General features: G+C 49.2%; 1 protein-coding gene across 2 annotated transcripts in view; it reads right to left on the bottom strand.

The window, feature by feature from the left end:
- Window positions 1-7219: 7219 nt before the first annotated feature.
- Cdk16 (cyclin dependent kinase 16) overlaps window positions 7220-24330 on the bottom strand; it is a 32089-nt gene continuing 14978 nt past the window's right edge. For both annotated transcript variants that reach the window (XM_075957509.1, XM_075957510.1), the window contains exons 6-16: window positions 23821-23935; window positions 18817-18911; window positions 18645-18707; window positions 17831-17954; window positions 16408-16528; window positions 9909-10006; window positions 9600-9705; window positions 9265-9307; window positions 8777-8867; window positions 8250-8327; window positions 7220-7401 (exon numbers count right to left, since the gene is read on the bottom strand). In XM_075957509.1, coding sequence (XP_075813624.1) covers window positions 7364-7401; window positions 8250-8327; window positions 8777-8867; window positions 9265-9307; window positions 9600-9705; window positions 9909-10006; window positions 16408-16528; window positions 17831-17954; window positions 18645-18707; window positions 18817-18911; window positions 23821-23935 — 972 coding nt within the window. In that variant the 3' untranslated portion in view covers window positions 7220-7363. The remainder of the gene's footprint in view (window positions 7402-8249; window positions 8328-8776; window positions 8868-9264; window positions 9308-9599; window positions 9706-9908; window positions 10007-16407; window positions 16529-17830; window positions 17955-18644; window positions 18708-18816; window positions 18912-23820; window positions 23936-24330) is intronic.

Here is a 24330-nt window from a genome sequence, read left to right as displayed (position 1 = left end):
CGCCGGGCACAACCTCGCACTCAGGTCCCCCTGGGGTAGAACCGCCGGTCACAACCTCGCACTCAGGTCCCTGCCAGGGGTGGGGTAGAACCGCCGGCCACAGCCTCGCACTCAGGTCCCCCTGGGGTAGAACCGCCGGGCACAACCTCGCACTCAGATCCCCCTGGGGTAGAACCGCCGGGCACAACCTCGCACTCAGGTCCCTGCCAGGGGTGGGGGTAGAACCGCCGGGCACAGCCTCGCACTCAGGTCCCCCTGCTTGTGAGCCCTAGAACCGCCGGGCACAACCTCGCACTCAGGTCCCCCTTGGGTAGAACCGCCGGGCACAACCTCGCACTCAGTCCCCCCTGGGGCAGAAGCGCCGGGCACAACCTCGCACTCAGGTCCCCCTGGGGTAGAAGTGCCAGGCACAACCTCGCGCTCAGATCCCCGTGGGGTAGAACCGCCGGGCACAACCTCGCACTCAGGTCCCTGCCAGGGGTGGGGTAGAACCGCCGGCCACAGCCTCGCACTCAGGTCCCCCTGGGGTAGAAGCGCCGGGCACAACCTCGCACTCAGATCCCCCTGGGGTAGAAGCACCGGGCACAACCTCGCACTCAGGTACCCATGGGGTAGAACCGCCGGGCACAACCTTGCACTCAGGTCCCCCCTGGGGTAGAACCGCCGGGCACAACCTCGCACTCAGATCCCCCTGGGGTAGAAGCACCGGGCACAACCTCGCACTCAGGTCCCCCCTGGGGTAGAACCGCTGGGCACAACCTCGCACTCAGGTCCCTGCCAGGGGTGGGGGTAGAACCGCCGGGCACAGCCTCGCACTCAGGTCCCCCTGCTTGTGAGCCCTAGAACCGCCGGGCACAACCTCGCACTCAGGTCCCCTTGGGTAGAACCGCCGGGCACAACCTCGCACTCAGGCCCCCCTGGGGTAGAAGCGCTGGGCACAACCTCGCACTCAGGCCCCCCTGGGGTAGAACCATCGGGCACATTCTCGCACTCAGGTCCCCGTGGGGTAGAAGCACCGGGCACAACCTCGCACTCAGGTCCCCCTGGGGTAGAAGCGCCGGGCACAACCTCGCACTCAGGTCCCCCTGGGGTAGAACCGCCGGGCACAACCTCGCACTCAGATCCCGCTGCTTGTGAGCCCTAGAACCGCCGGGCACAACCTCGCACTCAGGTCCCCTTGGGTAGAACCGCCGGGCACAACCTCGCACTCAGGCCCCCCTGGGGTAGAAGCGCTGGGCACAACCTCGCACTCAGGCCCCCCTGGGGTAGAACCATCGGGCACATTCTCGCACTCAGGTCCCCGTGGGGTAGAAGCACCGGGCACAACCTCGCACTCAGGTCCCCCTGGGGTAGAAGCGCCGGGCACAACCTCGCACTCAGGTCCCCCTGGGGTAGAACCGCCGGGCACAACCTCGCACTCAGATCCCGCTGCTTGTGAGCCCTAGAACCGCCGGGCACAACCTCGCGCTCAGATCCCCGTGGGGTAGAACCGCCGGGCACAACCTCGCACTCAGGTCCCCCTGGGGTAGAACCGCCGGGCACAACCTCGCACTCAGGTCCCTGCCAGGGGTGGGGTAGAACCGCCGGCCACAGCCTCGCACTCAGGTCCCCCTGGGGTAGAACCGCCGGGCACAACCTCGCACTCAGATCCCCCTGGGGTAGAACCGCCGGGCACAACCTCGCACTCAGATCCCCCTGGGGTAGAAGCACCGGGCACAACCTCGCACTCAGGTACCCATGGGGTAGAACCGCCGGGCACAACCTCGCACTCAGGTCCCTGCCAGGGGTGGGGGTAGAACCGCCGGGCACAACCTCGCACTCAGGTCCCCCTGCTTGTGAGCCCTAGAACCGCTGGGCACAACCTCGCACTCAGGTCCCCCTTGGGTAGAACCGCCGGGCACAACCTCGCACTCAGTCCCCCCTGGGGCAGAAGCGCCGGGCACAACCTCGCACTCAGGTCCCCCTGGGGTAGAAGTGCCAGGCACAACCTCGCACTCAGGTACCCCCTGGGGTAGAACCGCCGGGCACAACCTCGCACTTAGGTCCCCCTGGGGCAGAAGCGCCGGGCACAACCTCGCACTCAGGTCCCCCTGGGGTAGAAGTGCCAGGCACAACCTCGCACTCAGGTACCCCCTGGGGTAGAACCGCCGGGCACAACCTCGCACTTAGGTCCCTTTGGGGCAGAAGCGCCGGGGACAACCTCGCACTCAGGTCCTCCTGGGGTAGAGGCACCGGGCACAACCTCGCACTCAGGTCCCCCTGGGGCAGAAGCACCGGGCACAACCTCGCACTCAGGTCCCCCTGGGGTAGAAGCACCGGGCACAACCTCGCACTCAGGTCCCCCTGGGGTTAGACCGCCGGGCACTACCTCGCACTCAGGTCCCCCTGGGGTAGAAGCGCCGGGCACAACCTCGCACACAAATCCCCGTGGGGTAGAACCGCCGGGCACAACCTCGCACTCAGGTCCCCCCTGGGGTAGAACTGCCGGGCACAACCTCGCACTCAGGTCCCGCGGCTTGTGAGCACATATTCATCCTATAGATGGCTCTGCCTGGGGAAGGCTGGGTCGGGCGACTGCGTTACCCACAATCCCGGGCGTGGGACTGCGTTACCCACAATCCCGGGCGTGGGACTGCGTTACCCACAATCCTGGGCGTGGACTGCGTTACCCACAATCCCGGGCGTGGGCTGCGTTACCCACAATCCTGGGCGTGGACTGCGTTACCCACAATCCCGGGCGTGGGACCTGGGCGTGGGGCTGCGTTACCCACAATCCTGGGCGTGGGACCTGGGCGTGGGGCTGCGTTACCCACAATCCCGGGCGTGGGGCTGCGTTACCCACAATCCCGGGCGTGGGGCTGCGTTACCCACAATCCCGGGCGTGGGGCTGCGTTACCCACAATCCCGGGCGTGGACGTGGGGCTGCGTTACCCACAATCCCGGGCGTGGGGCTGCGTTACCCACAATCCCGGGCGTGGGGCTGCGTTACCCACAATCCTGGGCGTGGACTGCGTTACCCACAATCCCGGGCGTGGGACCTGGGCGTGGGACTGCGTTACCCACAATCCCGGGCGTGGACTGCGTTACCCACAATCCTGGGCGTGGACTGCGTTACCCACAATCCCAGGCGTGGACGTGGGGCTGCGTTACCCACAATCCCGGGCGTGGGGCTGCGTTACCCACAATCCCGGGCGTGGGGCTGCGTTACCCACAATCCTGGGCGTGGACTGCGTTACCCACAATCCTGGGCGTGGACCGCGTTACCCACAATCCCGGGCGTGGGACCTGGGCGTGGGACTGCGTTACCCACAATCCCAGGCGTGGACGTGGGACTGCGTTACCCACAATCCCGGGCGTGGACCGCGTTACCCACAATCCCGGGTGTGGGACTGCGTTACCCACAATCCCGGGCGTGGGGCTGCGTTACCCACAATCCCAGGCGTGGGACTGCGTTACCCACAATCCCGGGCGTGGGGCTGCGTTACCCACAATCCCGGGCGTGGGACCTGGGCGTGGGACTGCGTTACCCACAATCCCGGGCGTGGACTGCGTTACCCACAATCCCGGGCGTGGACCGCGTTACCCACAATCCCGGGTGTGGGACTGCGTTACCCACAATCCCGGGCGTGGACTGCGTTACCCACAATCCTGGGCGTGGACTGCGTTACCCACAATCCCGGGCGTGGACTGCGTTACCCACAATCCCGGGCGTGGACTGCGTTACCCACAATCCCGGGCGTGGGGCTGCGTTACCCACAATCCCGGGCGTGGGGCCTGGGCGTGGGACTGCGTTACCCACAATCCCGGGCGTGGGACTGCGTTACCCACAATCCCGGGCGTGGGACTGCGTTACCCACAATCCCGGTCGTGGGACTGCGTTACCCACAATCCCGGGCGTGGGACTGCGTTACCCACAATCCCGTGCGTGGGGCTGCGTTACCCACAATCCCGGGCGTGGGGCTGCGTTACCCACAATCCCGGGCGTGGGACTGCGTTACCCACAATCCCGGGCGTGGACTGCGTTACCCACAATCCTGGGCGTGGGGCTGCGTTACCCACAATCCCGGGCGTGGGACTGCGTTACCCACAATCCCGGGCGTGGACTGCGTTACCCACAATCCCGGGCGTGGGACTGCGTTACCCACAATCCCGGGCGTGGGACTGCGTTACCCACAATCCCGGGCGTGGGACTGCGTTACCCACAATCCCGGGCGTGGGACTGCGTTACCCACAATCCCGGGCGTGGGACTGCGTTACCCACAATCCCGGGCGTGGACGTGGGGCTGCGTTACCCACAATCCCGGGCGTGGGACCGCGTTACCCACAATCCCAGGCGTGGGACCGCGTTACCCACAATCCCGGGCGTGGGACCTGGGCGTGGGGCTGTGTTACCCACAATCCCGGGCGTGGACGTGGGGCTGCGTTACCCACAATCCCGGGCGTGGGACCCGGGCGTGGGGCTGCGTTACCCACAATCCCGGGCGTGGACTGCGTTACCCACAATCCCGGGCGTGGACCTGGGCGTGGACTGCGTTACCCACAATCCCGGGCGTGGGCGTGGGGCTGCGTTACCCACAATCCCGGGCGTGGGACCTGGGCGTGGGACTGCGTTACCCACAATCCCGGGCGTGGACTGCGTTACCCACAATCCCGGGCGTGGGACCTGGGCGTGGACTGCGTTACCCACAATCCCGGGCGTGGGACTGCGTTACCCACAATCCCGGGCGTGGGACTGCGTTACCCACAATCCCGGGCGTGGGGCTGCGTTACCCACAATCCCGGGCGTGGGACTGCGTTACCCACAATCCTGGGCGTGGGGCTGCGTTACCCACAATCCCGGGCGTGGGACCTGGGCGTGGACTGCGTTACCCACAATCCCGGGCGTGGGGCTGCGTTACCCACAATCCCGGGCGTGGGACTGCGTTACCCACAATCCCGGGCGTGGACTGCGTTACCCACAATCCTGGGCGTGGGGCTGCGTTACCCACAATCCCGGGCGTGGGACTGCGTTACCCACAATCCCGGGCGTGGACTGCGTTACCCACAATCCCGGGCGTGGGACTGCGTTACCCACAATCCCGGGCGTGGGACTGCGTTACCCACAATCCCGGGCGTGGGACTCTGTTACCCACAATCCTTGGCGGGGGCGAGGGGCTGGGTTACCCCCAATCCCGGGCGTGGGACCTGGGCGTGGGACTGCGTTACCCACAATCCCGGGCGTGGGGCTGCGTTACCCACAATCCCGGGCGTGTGACTGCGTTACCCACAATCCCGGGCGTGGGACTGCGTTACCCACAATCATGGGCGTGGGGCTGCGTTACCCACAATCCTGGGCGTGGGACCTCGTTACCCACAATCCTGGGCGTGGGACTGCGTTACCCACAATCCCGGGCGTGGGACTGCGTTACCCACAATCCCGGGCGTGGGACTGCGTTACCCACAATCCCGGGCGTGGGACCTGGGTGTGGGACTGCGTTACCCACAATCCCGGGCGTGGGGCTGCGTTACCCACAATCCCGGGCGTGGACTGCGTTGCCCACAATCCCGGGCGTGGGACCGCGTTACCCACAATCCCGGGCGTGGGGCTGCGTTACCCACAATCCCGGGTGTGGGACCTGGGCGTGGGACTGCGTTACCCACAATCCCGGGCGTGGGACTGCGTTGCCCACAATCCCGGGCGTGTGACTGCGTTACCCACAATCCCGGGCGTGGGACTGCGTTACCCACAATCCCGGGCGTGGGGCTGCGTTACCCACAATCCCGGGCGTGGGACCGCGTTACCCACAATCCTGGGCGTGGGACCTGGGCGTGGGGCTGCGTTACCCACAATCCCGGGCGTGGAGCTGCGTTACCCACAATCCCGGGCGTGGGACCTGCGTTACCCACAATCCCGGGCGTGGGGCTGCGTTACCCACAATCCCGGGCGTGGGCTGCGTTACCCACAATCCCGGGCGTGGACTGCGTTACCCACAATCCTGGGCGTGAGACTGCGTTACCCACAATCCCGGGCGTGGGGCTGCGTTACCCACAATCCTGGGCGTGAGACTGCGTTACCCACAATCCTGGGCGTGGACTGCGTTACCCACAATCCTGGGCGTGGGGCTGCGTTACCCACAATCCCGGGCGTGGCCTGCGTTACCCACAATCCCGGGCGTGGGACCTGGGCGTGGGGCTGCGTTACCCACAATCCTGGGCGTGAGACTGCGTTACCCACAATCCCGGGCGTGGGGCTGCGTTACCCACAATCCTGGGCGTGAGACTGCGTTACCCACAATCCCGGGCGTGGGGCTGCGTTACCCACAATCCTGGGCGTGAGACTGCGTTACCCACAATCCTGGGCGTGGACTGCGTTACCCACAATCCTGGGCGTGGACTGCGTTACCCACAATCCTGGGCGTGGGACGGCGTTACCCACAATCCCGGGCGTGGACTGCGTTACCCACAATCCTGGGTGTGGAAATCGAAAAATCCAAAATATAATAAAATAAATAATAAATAATAAATAATAAAATAAAACAATAAAAAATAAAAAAAAAGAAAAAAAAACAATAAAAAATAAAATAAAATAAATAAAAATAATAAAAAAGTGAGAACCTCATTGAAAATAATAATAAAAAAACAGCGGCCGAGAGGCTGAGGCAGGGGGATGTCTGGGAGTTCCAGTGCAGCCCGGTCTCCGAGAGCGATTTCCGGGACAGGAACTAAAAAGGCTACGGAGAAACCCTGTCTCGGAAAATCCAAAATAAAATAAAATAAAAAAAAATAAATAAAAATAAAATAAAAAATTAAATTAAATTACAAAATAAATAAAATAAAAAATAAATAAAACAAAAAAATAAAATAAAGTAAAAATAAGTAAAATAAAATAAATAAAAAAATACATAAAATTAAAAAAATTAAAAAATAAGATGAAAATAAAAATAAAATTAAATTAAAAAAATTAAAAAATAAGATAAAAATAAAGTAAAATAAAAAAATAAAATAATAAAGAAAATATAAAATAAAATTAATAAATTAATAAAACGCGCGTCCCCCCCGCCCTCCCGCCGCCCGCGACGACGCTGCAGACGGACGCACGACGCAGCCAATCCGTGGCGAGAGCTTTGTTAGCACCCAGCAGACAGACAGACGGGGCCGACCAATGGTGGACGGGCGGGGGCGGGGTTGGGGGTGGAGGCAGGGGGATGGCAGGGGACAAGCGGGGAGGGTCGCGGGTGCGAATCCAGGCCCGGGTGTGAGGGGTGTGGTCGCGGGTTCGAGTCCAGGCTTGGGGGTCGCGGGTTCGAATCCAGACCCAGGTGTAGCAATCCCCCTGCATCCGCTGCCCGCCGCGGGGACCTGGGTCTGGGGCTTCGATCGCGGCTTAGAACTCGGTGTCCACGACCCGGAAGGCTGGCCGGCCTGCGGGGGGGGAAAAATAATCAATAATCAATAATAAATAGTCAACAAAAATAATCAATAATAAATAATAAACAAAAATAATAAATAAACGGTACAAAAATTAAGAAAAAATAAAATATATAAAAATAACAATAAGTAATAATAAATATAATAAATAATAAAAAATAAAAAATAATCAATAATCAATAATAATCCATAATAATAATCAATAAAAATAATAATAAATAATAAATAAAAGTAATAAATGGTACAAAAATTAAGAAAAAATAAAAAATATAAAAATAATAAATGGAAAAAAAAGAAAGAAAAAATTTTTAAAAAGGTAATAAATAATAAATAAAAAATAATAAATAAATGGAAAAAAAGAAAGAAAAAATAAAAATAAGAAAAAAAGAAAAAAGGAAAAAAAAGGAAAAAGAAAACCAGAATAAATGGATTTTGTTAGAATAAATGGATTTTATGGGAATAAATGGATTTTGAGAATAAATGGATTTTGTTAGAATAAATGGATTTTGTTAGAATAAATGGATTTTATGGGAATAAATGGATTTTATGAGAATAAATGGATTTTATGAGAATAAATGGACTTTATGAGAATAAATGGATTTTATGAGAATAAATGGATTTTATGAGAATAAATGGATTTTATGAGAATAAATGGATTTTTTGAGAATAAATGGATTTTGTGAGAATAAATGGATTTTATGAGAATAAATGGATTCTGTGAGAATAAATGGAGTTAGAATAAACGGATTTTATGAGAATAAACGGATTTTATGAGAATAAACGGATTTTATGAGAATAAACGGATTTTATGAGAATAAATGGATTTTATTGGCCGCGGTTACCTGAGTCGGGCCCGGACGCGGGGCGCAGAGCGGCCTCCTGCTGGAGCTGGATCTCCTTTAGTGCAAATATCGACGTGGCTGCGGGAAAATAAAATAAGATAAAATAAAATAAAAATAAAATAGTATAAAATAAAATAAAATAAAGATAAAATAAGATAAAACTAAAATAAGATAGAATAAAATAAAAATAGAAAATAAAAAAAAAGTGGAGTCCTGCAATGCAATGGACTCTGGGAGAATTCCGTAAAAAAGTGGAAGGAAAAAATAAATAAAAAAAAAAATAATAAAATAAAAAATTAAAAAAAAAAAAACCAAAAAAATAAATAAATAGAAATAAAAATAAAATAAAAAATTAAAATTAAAATTGGAGTCCTGCCAACTCTAGGGACTCTGGGAGAATCCCGTAAAAAAGTGGAAGGAAAAAATAAATAAAAAATAAAAAATTGAAAATTAAAAAAAAACCAAAATAAATAAATAAATAAGTAATTAATTAATTAATAATAAATGCCCCCCGCCCCCGCACTGACTGTCGGGAAGTTTGTGGATTCGCTCGCCCAGGCCGAGGAAGAACGCGTGGCGCATGGCGTCGTCCGCGGAGATCCGGTGGCGACCCTCGAACTGCGCGGGGGAGGGGGGGTCTCAGATTAATAATAATACATAATAATAATAAATAACAATAAAATAAATAATAAATAACAATAAATAATAATAAATATAAAAATTAGAATATTCTATGAATAATAAATATAAAAATTAGAATACTCTATGAATAATAAATAAATATAAAATCAGAATATCGCACACAAAATAAATAAATATAAAATTAGAATATTGCATGCATAATAAATGTAAAACTAGAATATCCCATGCATAATAAACGTGAAATTAGCATATTCTATGAGTAATAAATATAAAATTAACGTATTCTACCAATAATAAACATAAAATTAGCATATTCTATGAATAAAAATGTGAAATTAGCATATTCTACGAATAATAAGCATGTAAGTCTCACCCGCAGCAGCCTGGACAGGAGGTCGGCGCCCTCGCTCTCGAGCCTACGGGAAAGACAAAGAGGGGGCGACGCCGCCCGTGACCCTCGGTCCCCCTCCGGGGCCCCTCGAAACCGCCGTCCCCACCCCCGGGGCCCCTCGAAACCGCCGTCCCCGTCACCCGTGACCCTCGGTCCCCCCCGGGGCCCCTCGAAACCACCGTCCCCGTCTCCCGCCCGCCCGTGACCCTCGGTCCCCACCCCCCCGGGGCCCCTCGAAACCGCCATCCCCGTCGCCCGTGACCCTCGGTCCCCCCCCCGGGGCCCCTCGACACCGCCGTCCCCGCCCGTCGCCTCACCGGGGCGCGTGGCTCAGCAGCGCCTCCGCGCGGTACTTGGGGTAGTTGTAGGTTCGAAACTCCTCGTTGGAGAGGATGCCGGGCCACGTCTCCTCCGTCGGGGTGCCTAGGGTGGAACGGGGTCCGAGTTCGAGTACAGCCCAGAGAGAAACCCTGTCTCGGGGGCGGGCGGGTCCGAGTTCGAGTCCAGCCCGGTCTCCCAGGGAAAAACCCTGTCTCGGAGGCCGGCGGGTCCGAGTTCGAGTCCATCCCCCTGCCTCAGCTCCTCCACCCCGGCACGCCCGCCATCCCCCTGCCTCAGCTCCTCACCCAGAATCCGGAAGATGAAGTGCAGCTGCTCCTCCACGGTGGAGCCGGGAAACAGCGGGCGGCCGGTGGCCATCTCGTAGAAGATGCAGCCCACGCCCCTGCGGGGGAGCAAGGCATTGTGGGTAAGGGCAAGGCATCGTGGGTAAGGGCAAGGCATCGTGGGTAAGGGAAAGGCATTGTGGGTAAGGGGGGAGAGCAAGGCATCATGGGTAAGGGGGGAGAGCAAGGCATCGTGGGTAAGGGGGGAGAGCAAGGCAACATGGGTAAGGTGGGAGAGCAAGGCATCATGGGTAAGGGCAAGGCATCGTGGGTAAGGGGGGAGAGCAAGGCATCGTGGGTAAGGGCAAGGCATCGTGGGTAAGGGGGGAGAGCAAGGCATCGTGGGTAAGGGGGGAGAGCAAGGCATCGTGGGTAAGGGGGGAGAGCAAGGCATCATGGGTAGAGAGGACAGACAAGGTATCATGGGTAGAGAGGACAGACATCATGGGTAGAGAGGACAGACATCATGGGTAGAGAGGACAGACAAGGCATCATGGGTAGAGAGGACAGACATCATGGGTAGAGAGGACAGACATCATGGGTAGAGAGGACACACAAGCCATCATGGGTAGAGAGGACAGACATCATGGGTAGAGAGGACAGACATCATGGGTAGAGAGGACAGACATCATGGGTAGAGAGGACAGACATCATGGGTAGAGAGGACAGACATCATGGGTAGAGAGGACAGACATCATGGGTAGAGAGGACAGACAGACATCATGGGTAGAGAGGACAGACATCATGGGTAGAGAGGACAGACATCATGGGTAGAGAGGACAGACATCATGGGTAGAGAGGACAGACATCATGGGTAGAGAGGACAGACATCATGGGTAGAGAGGACAGACAAGGCATCATGGGTAGAGAGGACAGACATCATGGGTAGAGAGGACAGACATCATGGGTAGAGAGGACAGACATCATGGGTAGAGAGGACAGACATCATGGGTAGAGAGGACAGACATCATGGGTAGAGAGGACAGACATCATGGGTAGAGAGGACAGACATCATGGGTAGGGAAGAGAGGACAGACATCATGGGTAGAGAGGACAGACATCATGGGTAGAGAGGACAGACATCATGGGTAGAGAGGACAGACATCATGGGTAGAGAGGACAGACATCATGGGTAGAGAGGACAGACATCATGGGTAGAGAGGACAGACATCATGGGTAGAGAGGACAGACATCATGGGTAGAGAGGACAGACAAGGCATCATGGGTAGAGAGGACAGACAAGGCATCATGGGTAGAGAGGACAGACATCATGGGTAGAGAGGACAGACATCATGGGTAGAGAGGACAGACAAGACATCATGGGTAGAGAGGACAGACATCATGGGTAGAGAGGACAGACATCATGGGTAGAGAGGACAGACATCATGGGTAGAGAGGACAGACATCATGGGTAGAGAGGACAGACATCATGGGTAGAGAGGACAGACATCATGGGTAGAGAGGACAGACATCATGGGTAGAGAGGACAGACATCATGGGTAGAGAGGACAGACATCATGGGTAGAGAGGACAGACAAGACATCATGGGTAGAGAGGACAGACATCATGGGTAGAGAGGACAGACATCATGGGTAGAGAGGACAGACATCATGGGTAGAGAGGACAGACATCATGGGTAGAGAGGACAGACATCATGGGTAGAGAGGACAGACATCATGGGTAGAGAGGACAGACATCATGGGTAGAGAGGACAGACAAGGCATCATGGGTAGAGAGGACAGACATCATGGGTAGAGAGGACAGACATCATGGGTAGAGAGGACAGACATCATGGGTAGAGAGGACAGACATCATGGGTAGAGAGGACAGACATCATGGGTAGAGAGGACAGACATCATGGGTAGAGAGGACAGACATCATGGGTAGAGAGGACAGACATCATGGGTAGAGAGGACAGACATCATGGGTAGAGAGGACAGACATCATGGGTAGAGAGGACAGACATCATGGGTAGAGAGGACAGACATCATGGGTAGAGAGGACAGACATCATGGGTAGAGAGGACAGACATCATGGGTAGAGAGGACAGACAAGACATCATGGGTAGAGAGGACAGACATCATGGGTAGAGAGGACAGACATCATGGGTAGAGAGGACAGACAAGACATCATGGGTAGAGAGGACAGACATCATGGGTAGAGAGGACAGACATCATGGGTAGAGAGGACAGACAAGGCATCATGGGTAGAGAGGACAGACAAGGCATCATGGGTAGAGAGGACAGACATCATGGGTAGAGAGGACAGACATCATGGGTAGAGAGGACAGACATCATGGGTAGAGAGGACAGACAAGACATCATGGGTAGAGAGGACAGACATCATGGGTAGAGAGGACAGACATCATGGGTAGAGAGGACAGACATCATGGGTAGAGAGGACAGACATCATGGGTAGAGAGGACAGACATCATGGGTAGAGAGGACAGACAAGGCATCATGGGTAGAGAGGACAGACATCATGGGTAGAGAGGACAGACATCATGGGTAGAGAGGACAGACATCATGGGTAGAGAGGACAGACAAGGCATCATGGGTAGAGAGGACAGACATCATGGGTAGAGAGGACAGACATCATGGGTAGAGAGGACAGACATCATGGGTAGAGAGGACAGACATCATGGGTAGAGAGGACAGACAGACATCATGGGTAGAGAGGACAGACATCATGGGTAGAGAGGACAGACATCATGGGTAGAGAGGACAGACAAGACATCATGGGTAGAGAGGACAGACATCATGGGTAGAGAGGACAGACAAGACATCATGGGTAGAGAGGACAGACATCATGGGTAGAGAGGACAGACAAGGCATCATGGGTAGAGAGGACAGACAAGACATCATGGGTAGAGAGGACAGACATCATGGGTAGAGAGGACAGACATCATGGGTAGAGAGGACAGACATCATGGGTAGAGAGGACAGACATCATGGGTAGAGAGGACAGACATCATGGGTAGAGAGGACAGACATCATGGGTAGAGAGGACAGACAAGGCATCATGGGTAGAGAGGACAGACAAGGCATCATGGGTAGAGAGGACAGACATCATGGGTAGAGAGGACAGACATCATGGGTAGAGAGGACAGACATCATGGGTAGAGAGGACAGACATCATGGGTAGAGAGGACAGACATCATGGGTAGAGAGGACAGACATCATGGGTAGAGAGGACAGACAAGACATCATGGGTAGAGAGGACAGACAAGGCATCATGGGTAGAGAGGACAGACATCATGGGTAGAGAGGACAGACATCATGGGTAGAGAGGACAGACATCATGGGTAGAGAGGACAGACATCATGGGTAGAGAGGACAGACATCATGGGTAGAGAGGACAGACATCATGGGTAGAGAGGACAGACATCATGGGTAGAGAGGACAGACATCATGGGTAGAGAGGACAGACAAGGCATCATGGGTAGAGAGGACAGACAAGACATCATGGGTAGAGAGGACAGACATCATGGGTAGAGAGGACAGACATCATGGGTAGAGAGGACAGACATCATGGGTAGAGAGGACAGACATCATGGGTAGAGAGGACAGACATCATGGGTAGAGAGGACAGACAAGACATCATGGGTAGAGAGGACAGACATCATGGGTAGAGAGGACAGACATCATGGGTAGAGAGGACAGACATCATGGGTAGAGAGGACAGACATCATGGGTAGAGAGGACAGACATCATGGGTAGAGAGGACAGACAAGGCATCATGGGTAGAGAGGACAGACATCATGGGTAGAGAGGACAGACAAGACATCATGGGTAGAGAGGACAGACAAGGCATCATGGGTAGAGAGGACAGACATCATGGGTAGAGAGGACAGACATCATGGGTAGAGAGGACAGACAAGACATCATGGGTAGAGAGGACAGACATCATGGGTAGAGAGGACAGACAAGGCATCATGGGTAGAGAGGACAGACATCATGGGTAGAGAGGACAGACAAGGCATCATGGGTAGAGAGGACAGACATCATGGGTAGAGAGGACAGACATCATGGGTAGAGAGGACAGACATCATGGGTAGAGAGGACAGACATCATGGGTAGAGAGGACAGACATCATGGGTAGAGAGGACAGACAAGGCATCATGGGTAGAGAGGACAGACATCATGGGTAGAGAGGACAGACAAGACATCATGGGTAGAGAGGACAGACAAGGCATCATGGGTAGAGAGGACAGACATCATGGGTAGAGAGGACAGACATCATGGGTAGAGAGGACAGACAAGACATCATGGGTAGAGAGGACAGACATCATGGGTAGAGAGGACAGACATCATGGGTAGAGAGGACAGACATCATGGGTAGAGAGGACAGACATCATGGGTAGAGAGGACAGACAAGGCATCATGGGTAGAGAGGACAGACATCATGGGTAGAGAGGACAGACATCATGGGTAGAGAGGACAGACAAGGCATCATGGGTAGAGAGGACAGACATCATGGGTAGAGAGGACAGACATCATGGGTAGAGAGGACAGACATCATGGGTAGAGAGGACAGACATCATGGGTAGAGAGGACAGACAAGGCATCATGGGTAGAGAGGACAGACATCATGGGTAGAGAGGACAGACATCATGGGTAGAGAGGACAGACATCATGGGTAGAGAGGACAGACATCATGGGTAGAGAGGACAGACATCATGGGTAGAGAGGACAGACATCATGGGTAGAGAGGACAGACATCATGGGTAGAGAGGACAGACATCATGGGTAGAGAGGACAGACAAGGCATCATGGGTAGAGAGGACAGACATCATGGGTAGAGAGGACAGACATCATGGGTAGAGAGGACAGACATCATGGGTAGAGAGGACAGACATCATGGGTAGAGAGGACAGACATCATGGGTAGAGAGGACAGACATCATGGGTAGAGAGGACAGACATCATGGGTAGAGAGGACAGACATCATGGGTAGAGAGGACAGACATCATGGGTAGAGAGGACAGACATCATGGGTAGAGAGGACAGACAAGGCATCATGGGTAGAGAGGACAGACATCATGGGTAGAGAGGACAGACAAGGCATCATGGGTAGAGAGGACAGACATCATGGGTAGAGAGGACAGACATCATGGGTAGAGAGGACAGACATCATGGGTAGAGAGGACAGACATCATGGGTAGAGAGGACAGACATCATGGGTAGAGAGGACAGACATCATGGGTAGAGAGGACAGACATCATGGGTAGAGAGGACAGACATCATGGGTAGAGAGGACAGACAAGACATCATGGGTAGAGAGGACAGACATCATGGGTAGAGAGGACAGACATCATGGGTAGAGAGGACAGACATCATGGGTAGAGAGGACAGACATCATGGGTAGAGAGGACAGACAAGGCATCATGGGTAGAGAGGACAGACATCATGGGTAGAGAGGACAGACATCATGGGTAGAGAGGACAGACAAGACATCATGGGTAGAGAGGACAGACAAGACATCATGGGTAGAGAGGACAGACATCATAGGTAGAGAGGACAGACAAGGCATCATGGGTAGAGAGGACAGACATCATGGGTAGAGAGGACAGACAAGGCATCATGGGTAGAGAGGACAGACAAGACATCATGGGTAGAGAGGACAGACAAGGCATCATGGGTAGAGAGGACAGACAAGGCATCATGGGTAGAGAGGACAGACATCATGGGTAGAGAGGACAGACATCATGGGTAGAGAGGACAGACAAGACATCATGGGTAGAGAGGACAGACAAGGCATCATGGGTAGAGAGGACAGACATCATGGGTAGAGAGGACAGACAAGGCATCATGGGTAGGGAAAGGCATCATGGGAAGTTTCGGGTGACCCCGCCCCCGCACCTCCAAGGCCCCGCCCCCGCCCCCACGGCCCCGCCCCCTTGGCCCCGCCCCCGCAGCCCCGCCCCCGTGACCCCGTGACCCCCCGCTCCCCGCCCCCCGCAGCCCCGCCCCCGCCCCCCGCAGCCCCGCCCCCGCCCCCGCGACCCCAACCCCTGGCCCCGCCCCCGTGACCCCGTGACCCCCCGGCCCCGCCCTCACCAGAGGTCGATGGGGGTCGAGTAGTCGGTGGAGCCCAGCAGGATATCGGGGGGACGGTACCGCCCCGCCCCCGCCCCCGTGACCCCTTTGCTCCGCCCCCGTGACCCCGCGACCCCCCGGCCCCGCCCTCACCAGAGGTCGATGGGGGTCGAGTAGTCGGTGGAGCCCAGCAGGATGTCGGGGGGGCGGTACCACAGCGTCACCATGACCCCGGCCCCGCCCCCCTAGGCCCCGCCCCCGTGACCCCGTGACCCCCAGCCCCGCCCTCACCAGAGGTCGATGGGGGTCGAGTAGTCGGTGGAGCCCAGCAGGATGTCGGGGGGGCGGTACCGCCCCGCCCCCGCCCCTGTGACCCCATGGCCCCGCCCCCGTGACCCCGTGACCCCCCGGCCCCGCCCTCACCAGAGGTCGATGGGGGTCGAGTAGTCGGTGGAGCCCAGCAGGATGTCGGGGGGGCGGTACCACAGCGTCACCACCTCGTTCGAGTACGTCTTCGTGGGGATCGACTTCGCCCGCGCCAGGCCTGGGGGGACGGGAAATAGAAGCGGGTCCTGGGTGCGAGTCCTCGGGGACCCCGGGGTCCTGGGTTCCAGTCCTCGGGGACCCCGGGGTCCTGGGTTCGAGTCCCCGGGAAACCCCAGGGAGGCTCACGGCCATTTGGAAATGGAGTCTGGCGCCCCCTTTAGGTGTACGTGCAGATGGAATATTGTAGACGTAGATGTAAAACATAGAATATTGTGTGCATAATAAATTAATATAAAATTAGAATACTGCACACATGATAAATAAATATAAAATTAGAATATTGAGTGTATAATAAATAAACATAAAATTAGAATACTGCACACATGATAAATAAATACAAAATTAGAATATTGTGTGCATAATAAATTAATATAAAATTAGGGTATTGTATACGTAATAAATAAATATATGAAGAACTAAAATATCGCTTGCATAATGAATAAATAAATATAAAAGTAGAATATTGTATACGTAATAAATAAATGAATAGAAATTAGAATGTTGTGTACATAATGAATAGATATGAAAATCAGAATATTGTATTCATAGTAAATAAGTATAAAAATGAGACTGTTGCAGACCTAATAAAATGAATATAAAATCAGAATATCGCAGATATGACGAATTAATATAAAAATCAGAATATTACACACATAATAAATATAAAATTAGAATATTGCGTGCATGATAAACAGATATAAAATTAAAATATTGCATGCATAATGAATAAACAACTATAAAATTAGAATACTGCACACATAATAAATTAATATAAAATTAGAATATTGCATACATAATTAATATAAAATGAGAATATCGCACACACAATTAATGAATATAAAATTAGAATATCGCATACAAAATTAATATAAAATGAGAATATCGCACACACAATAAATGAATATAAAATTAGGATGTTGCATACATAATTGACATGAAATTAGCATATCACATGCATAATTAATATAAAATTAGGATATTGCACGCACAATTAATGAATATAAAATTAGAATATTGCATACAAAATTAATATAAAATGAGAATATTGCACACACAATAAATGAATATAAAATCAGAATATTGCATGCATGATTAATATAAAATGAAATGTTGCATACATAATTAATATAAAATTAGCATATCGCATGCATAATTAATATAAAATTAGGACATTACATACATATTTACATGAAATTAGCATATCGCATGCATAATTAGTATAAAATTAGGATATTGCACACATATTTACATGAAATTAGCATATCGCATGCATAATTAATGAGCTACAATGCCCACGCACCGAAGTCGGCCAGCTTGAGCTCGCCGCGCTCGCTGATGAGCAGGTTCTGGGGTTTGAGGTCGCGGTGCAGCACCTTCTGGCGGTGGCAGTAGGCCAGGCCGCGGAGCAGCTGGAACAGGAACAGCTGCGGGCGGGAAAAATGTCATTTTTGGGGAAAATCAGCATTTCTGGGTAAAAATCATCATTTCCGGGGGAAAATCAGCATTTCTGGGAGAAAATCATCATTTTTGGGTGTAAAAAAATCATTTTTGGATGCAAAAAACCCATCATTTTTGGATGCAAAAAATCATCATTTTGGGGAGAAAATCATCACTTTTGGGTGCAAAAAATCAGCATTTTTGGGTGCAAAATGTCATCATTTTTGGGTGCAAAAAAACCATCATTTTTGGGTGAAAAAAAATTTTTTGGGTGCAAAAAATCAGCATTTTTTGGTGAAACATCATCAGTTTTGGGTGCAAAAAACCCATCATTTTTGGGTGCAAAAATTCATCATTTTTGGGGTAAAACCGTCAGTTTTGGGGTAAAACGTCATTTTTTGGGGAAAAACATCATTTTGGGGGTAAAATGTCATTTTTGGGGTAAAAACGTCATTTTTGGGATAAAAACATCATTTTTGCGGTAAAACGTCATTTTTAGGTACAAACGTCATTTTTGGGGTGAAACCGTCATTTTTGGGGTAAAATCATCATTTTTGGGGTGAAAACGTCGTTTTTGGGGTGAAAACGTCATTTTGGGGTAAAAACGTCATTTTGGGGGTGAAAACGTCATTTTTGGGGTGAAACCGTCGTTTTGGGGACCCCGCCCCCGCTCCCACCTTGACGTTGTGCGCGTTGATGACGTTGCCGCAGTCGTCCAGGTACTGCTTCAGGTCCTTGTCCTGGGGGCACAACGGGGAAACCGAGGCACGCGCGTCGTCGCCCGCCCGCGATGGCTCCTGGGAAATTTCCCATCACCCCCCGGGGCGGCGCCGTGACCCCCGACCTTACCAGGTACTCGAAGACCAGGGTGAGGGACTTGTCGGTGTGGATGATGTCGTGGAGCGTCACGATGTTGGCGTGCTTGAGGTCCTTGAGCAGGGACACTGGAGGGAGGGCGACATTCCGATTCATATTAATTATGCACGCGATATTCTAATTTATATCAATTATGCATGCGATATTCTAATTTATATTAATTATGTATGCAATGTTCTAATTTTATATCAATTATGTATGCAATATTCTCATTTATATTTATTATGCACGCAATATTCTAATTTTATATTAATTATGCACATAATATTCTAATTTATATTAATTATGCACATAATATTCTAATTTTGTATATATTGGGTATAGAGTATTCTAATTTTATATTTATTATGCACGTAATAATCTGATCTTTATATTTATTATATATACAATATTCTCATTTTAATATTTATTATGTACGTAATGAACTCATTTTAATATTAACTATGCACATAATATTCTAATTTCATATTTATTATGTACGTAATGATCTGATTTTAAGATTTATTATGTATGCAGTATTCCGATTTTATATTCATTATGTACACAATATTCTAATTTTTATATTTATTATGTATACAATATTCTGATTTTTATATTTATCTATTATGTGTACAATATTCTAATTTTTATATTCATTTATTATGTATACAATAATCTATTTTTTATATTTATTATGTATACAATACACTAATTTTTGTATTTATCTGTGTACAATATTCTGATTTTTACATTCATTTATTTATTATGGAGACAGAGCAAGAGTGAGAGCCCTCGTCTTCAAAATAAAGATAAGAGCCGGGTGCTGAGTTCAAGTCCAGCCTGGTCTACAGAGCTAGTGCCAGGACAGGAACCAAAGCCGCAGAGAAACCCTGTCTCGAAAAACCAAAAATAATAAATAAATAAATAAATAAATAAATAAATAAATAAATAAATGAACCACACAGCGGCTGGAGGAACGGCTCAGTGGTTAGACCACCGGCTGCTCTTCCCGAGGTCCTGGGTTCGAGTCCTGGCCACGTCAGTGATGGGGTCTGGTGCCCTCTTCTGGCCATCAGACACACACACAGAATATTGTATACATAATAAATAAATATAAAATTAGAATGTTGTATCCATAATCAATAAATATAAAATCAGAATATTGTATACATGATAAATAAATATAAAATTAGAACATTGTACACATGATAAATAAATATAAAATTAGAATATTGTACACATGATAAATATAAAATCAGAATATTGTATACATAATAAATAAATATAAAATCAGAATATTGTATACATGATAAATAAATATAAAATTAGAATATTGTACACATGATAAATAAATATAAAATTAGAATATTGTACACATGATAAATAAATATAAAATTAGAATATTGTATACATGATAAATAAATATAAAATCAGAATATTGTATACATAATAAATAAATATAAAATCAGAATATTGTATACTTAATAAATAAATATAAAATCAGAATATTGTATACTTAATAAATAAATAAATATAAAAATTAGAATATTGTATACATAATAAGTAAATAAATCTTAAAATAAGAAAGGATGAACCTGGCAGGGGTGGTCCACACCATGAAACCTGGGGTGTCGATGGTACGCTGCACAGGTGAGGAGAGACAGTCCAAAAAACCGTTTAGAACCGGTCTACACTGGTTAGATCCAGTTGGATCCGGTTTTGAAGCTGTCTACACTGGTTAGATCCAGTTTGTTCCGGCCTGATCCAGTTGGATCCGGTTTTGAAGCTGTCCACACTGGTTAGATCCAGTTTGTTCCGGTCTGATCCAGTTTTGAACCTGTCTACACTTGTTTGATCCAGTTGGATCCATTTGGATCCGGTTTTGAACCTGTCTACACTGGTTTGGTCCAGTTTGAACCAGTTTGATCCAGTCTGATCCAGTTAGATCCAGTTTTGAACCTGTCTACACTGGTTAGATCCAGTCTGAACCATTTTCATCCGGTCTGATCCGGTTTTGAAGCTGTATACACTGGTTTGGTCCAGTTTGAACCAGATTGATCCGGTCTGATCTAGTTGGATCAGGTTTTGAACCTGTCCACACTGGTTTGGTCCAGTTTGAACCAGTTTGATCCAGTCTGATCCAGTTGGATCCAGTTTAGAACCTGTCTACACTGGTTAGATCCAGTCTGAACCATTTTCATCTGGTCTGATCTGGTTTTGAAGCTGTCTACACTGGTTTGATCCAGTTTGATTCGGTCTGATCCAGTTGGATCCGGTTTTGAAGCTGTCTACACTGGTTTGATCCAGTTTGATTCGGTCTGATCCAGTTTTGAACCTGTCTACACTTGTTTGATCCAGTTGGATCCATTTGGATCCAGTTTTGAACCTGTCTACACTGGTTTGATCCAGTTTGAACAGGTTTGATCCGGTCTGATCCAGTTAGATCCGGTTTAGAACCTGTCTATACTGGCTAGATCCAGTCTGAACCATTTTCATCCGGTCTGATCCGGTTTTGAAGCTGTCTACACTGGTTTGATCCAGTTTGATCCGGTTTTGAACATGACTACACTGGTTTGGTCCAGTTTGAACCAGTTTGATCCGGTCTGATCTAGTTGGATCAGGTTTTGAACCTGTCTACACTGGTTTGGTCCAGTTTGAACCAGTTTGATCCAGTCTGATCCAGTTGGATCCGGTTTAGAACCTGTCTACACTGGTTATATCCAGTCTGAACCATTTTCATCTGGTCTGATCCGGTTTTAAAGCTGTCTACACTGGCTTGATCCAGTTTGATCCGGTCTGATCCAGTTGGATCCAGTTTAGAACCTGTCTACACTGGTTAGATCCAGTTTGATCCAGTCTGATCCAGTTGGATCTGGTTTTGAACCTGTCTACACTTGTTTGATCCAGTTTGAACCATTTTCATCTGGTCTGATCCAGTTGGATCCGGTTTAGAACCTGTCTACACTGGTTAGATCCAGTCTGAACCATTTTCATCCTATCTGATCCGGTTTTGAACCTGTCTACACTGGTTTGATCCAGTTAGATCCGGTCTGATCCAGTTGGATCCTGTTTAGAAGCTGTCTACACTGGTTACATCCAGTTTGAACCATTTTCATCCGGTCTGATCCAGTTTTGAACCTGTCTACACTGGTTTGATCCAGTTTGAACAGGTTTGATCCGGTCTGATCCAGTTAGATCCAGTTTAGAACCTGTCTATACTGGCTAGATCCAGTCTGAACCATTTTCATCCGGTCTGATCCGGTTTTGAAGCTGTCTACACTGGCGTGATCCAGTTTGATCCGGTTTTGAACATGACTACACTGGTTTGATCCAGTTTGAACCAGTTTGATCCGGTCTGATCTAGTTGGATCAGGTTTTGAACCTGTCTACACTGGTTTGGTCCAGTTTGAACCAGTTTGATCCAGTCTGATCCAGTTGGATCCGGTTTAGAACCTGTCTACACTGGTTATATCCAGTCTGAACCATTTTCATCTGGTCTGATCCGGTTTTAAAGCTGTCTACACTGGTTTGATCCAGTTTGATTCGGTCTGATCCAGTTGGATCCAGTCTAGAAGCTGTCTACACTGGTTAGATCCAGTTTGATCCAGTCGGATCTGGTTTTGAACCTGTCTACACTTGTTTGATCCAGTTTGATCTGGTCTGATCCAGTTGGATCCGGTTTAGAACCTGTCTACACTGGTTAGATCCAGTCTGAACCATTTTCATCCTGTCTGATCCGGTTTTGAACCTGTCTACACTGGTTTGATCCAGTTTAATCCGGTCTGATCCAGTTGGATCCTGTTTAGAAGCTGTCTACACTGGTTACATCCAGTTTGAACCATTTTCATCCGGTCTGATCCGGTTTTGAACCTGTCTACACTGGTTTGATCCAGTTTAATCCGGTCTGATCCAGTTGGATCCTGTTTAGAAGCTGTCTACACTGGTTACATCCAGTTTGAACCATTTTCATCCGGTCTGATCCAGTTTTGAACCTGTCTACACTGGTTACATCCAGTTTGGACCAGTTTGATCCGGTCTGATCCAGTTGGATCCGGTTTGGAACCTGTCTACACTGGTTTGATCCAGTTTGATTCGGTCTGATCCAGTTGGATCTGGTTTTGAACCTGTCTACACTGGTTTGATCCAGTTTGATCCAGTCTGATCGTTTTGAACCTGTCTACACTGGTTAGATCCAGTCTGAACCATTTTCATCTGGTCTGATCTGGTTTTGAACCTGTCTACACTGGTTAGATCCAGTTTGGACCAGTTTGATCCGGTCTGATCCAGTTGGATCCGGTTTTGAACCTGTCTACACTGGTTTGATCCAGTTTGAACCGGTTTGATCCAGTTGGATCCGGTTTTGAACCTGTCCTCACTGGTCATAGACTGTGTGCCATGGCGTCAAGAAAGTCTAAGACGGGGAAGGGGGAGGGAAACGGGAGGTGGTGGTGGGGAGGAGGCGGAAATATTTAATAAATAAATTTAAAAAAACAACCAATCAATCAATAAAAAATTAAGAAATAAAAAATTAAGAAATAAAATTCAGGAGGTGGCGGCGGGGAAGAGACAGAAGTCCTTAATCAATCAATCTTAATCAATCAATCAATGAAAATTAAATAAATGAAAAAATAAAAATATCATAGAGACGGTGTGCCACGGAGTCAAGAAGAAATAAATAAAAAATTAAAAAATGAAATAAAATTCGGGAGGCGGCAGCAGCAGCGGGGAGGAGACAGAAATCTTTAATCAATCGATGAATAAATAAATAAATAATAAATAAAAAATAAGTAAACAAAAATAAAAAAATAAATAAAAATAAATCAATAAAAATAAAAATAAAAAAAATAAAAATAAAAATAAATAAAAGTAAAAGTAAATCAATAAAAATAAAAATAGATAAATAAAAATAAAAATAAAAAAATAAAAATAAATAAATAAAAAAAAAATAAATAATAATAAATAAATAATAAATAAAAAGAAATAAGGCGGGGCGCGTACCTTCCCGGATGGCGGTGCAGGGCGCGCCCTCCTCGTGCTCCAGCCGGATCTCCTTCAGCGCCACCAGGTTGTCGGTCAGCTTGCTCCTGCCTTTGTAGACGGTGGCGTAGGTGCCCTGGGCCGCGAGGGGGGACAACCAAACGCGGGGTAAGGTTATTTGTTTGTTACGGATGTCCGCCTCCTCCCCGCCTTTTTATAACTTATTTATAAAAATAAATAAGTAAATTTATTTATTCATTATTATTTATTAAGGATTTCTGCCTCCTCCCTGCCTTTTAATAATTTATTTATAAAAAATAAATTTATTTATTTATTAAGGATTTCTGCTTCCTCCCCGCCTTTTTTATTTATAAAAAAAATAAATTTATTAATTTATGAAGGATTTCTGCCTCCTCCCCACCTTTTTATATTTTATTGATAAAAAATAAATAAATAAGTAAATTTATTTATTTATTATTATTTATTAAGGATTTCTGCCTCCTCCCCGCCTTTTTTATTTATAAAAAAATA

This window comes from Microtus pennsylvanicus, chromosome X, assembly GCF_037038515.1.
Source record: "Microtus pennsylvanicus isolate mMicPen1 chromosome X, mMicPen1.hap1, whole genome shotgun sequence".
NCBI lineage: Eukaryota > Metazoa > Chordata > Mammalia > Rodentia > Cricetidae > Microtus > Microtus pennsylvanicus.
This window is presented reverse-complemented; position numbering and strand designations above follow the sequence as displayed.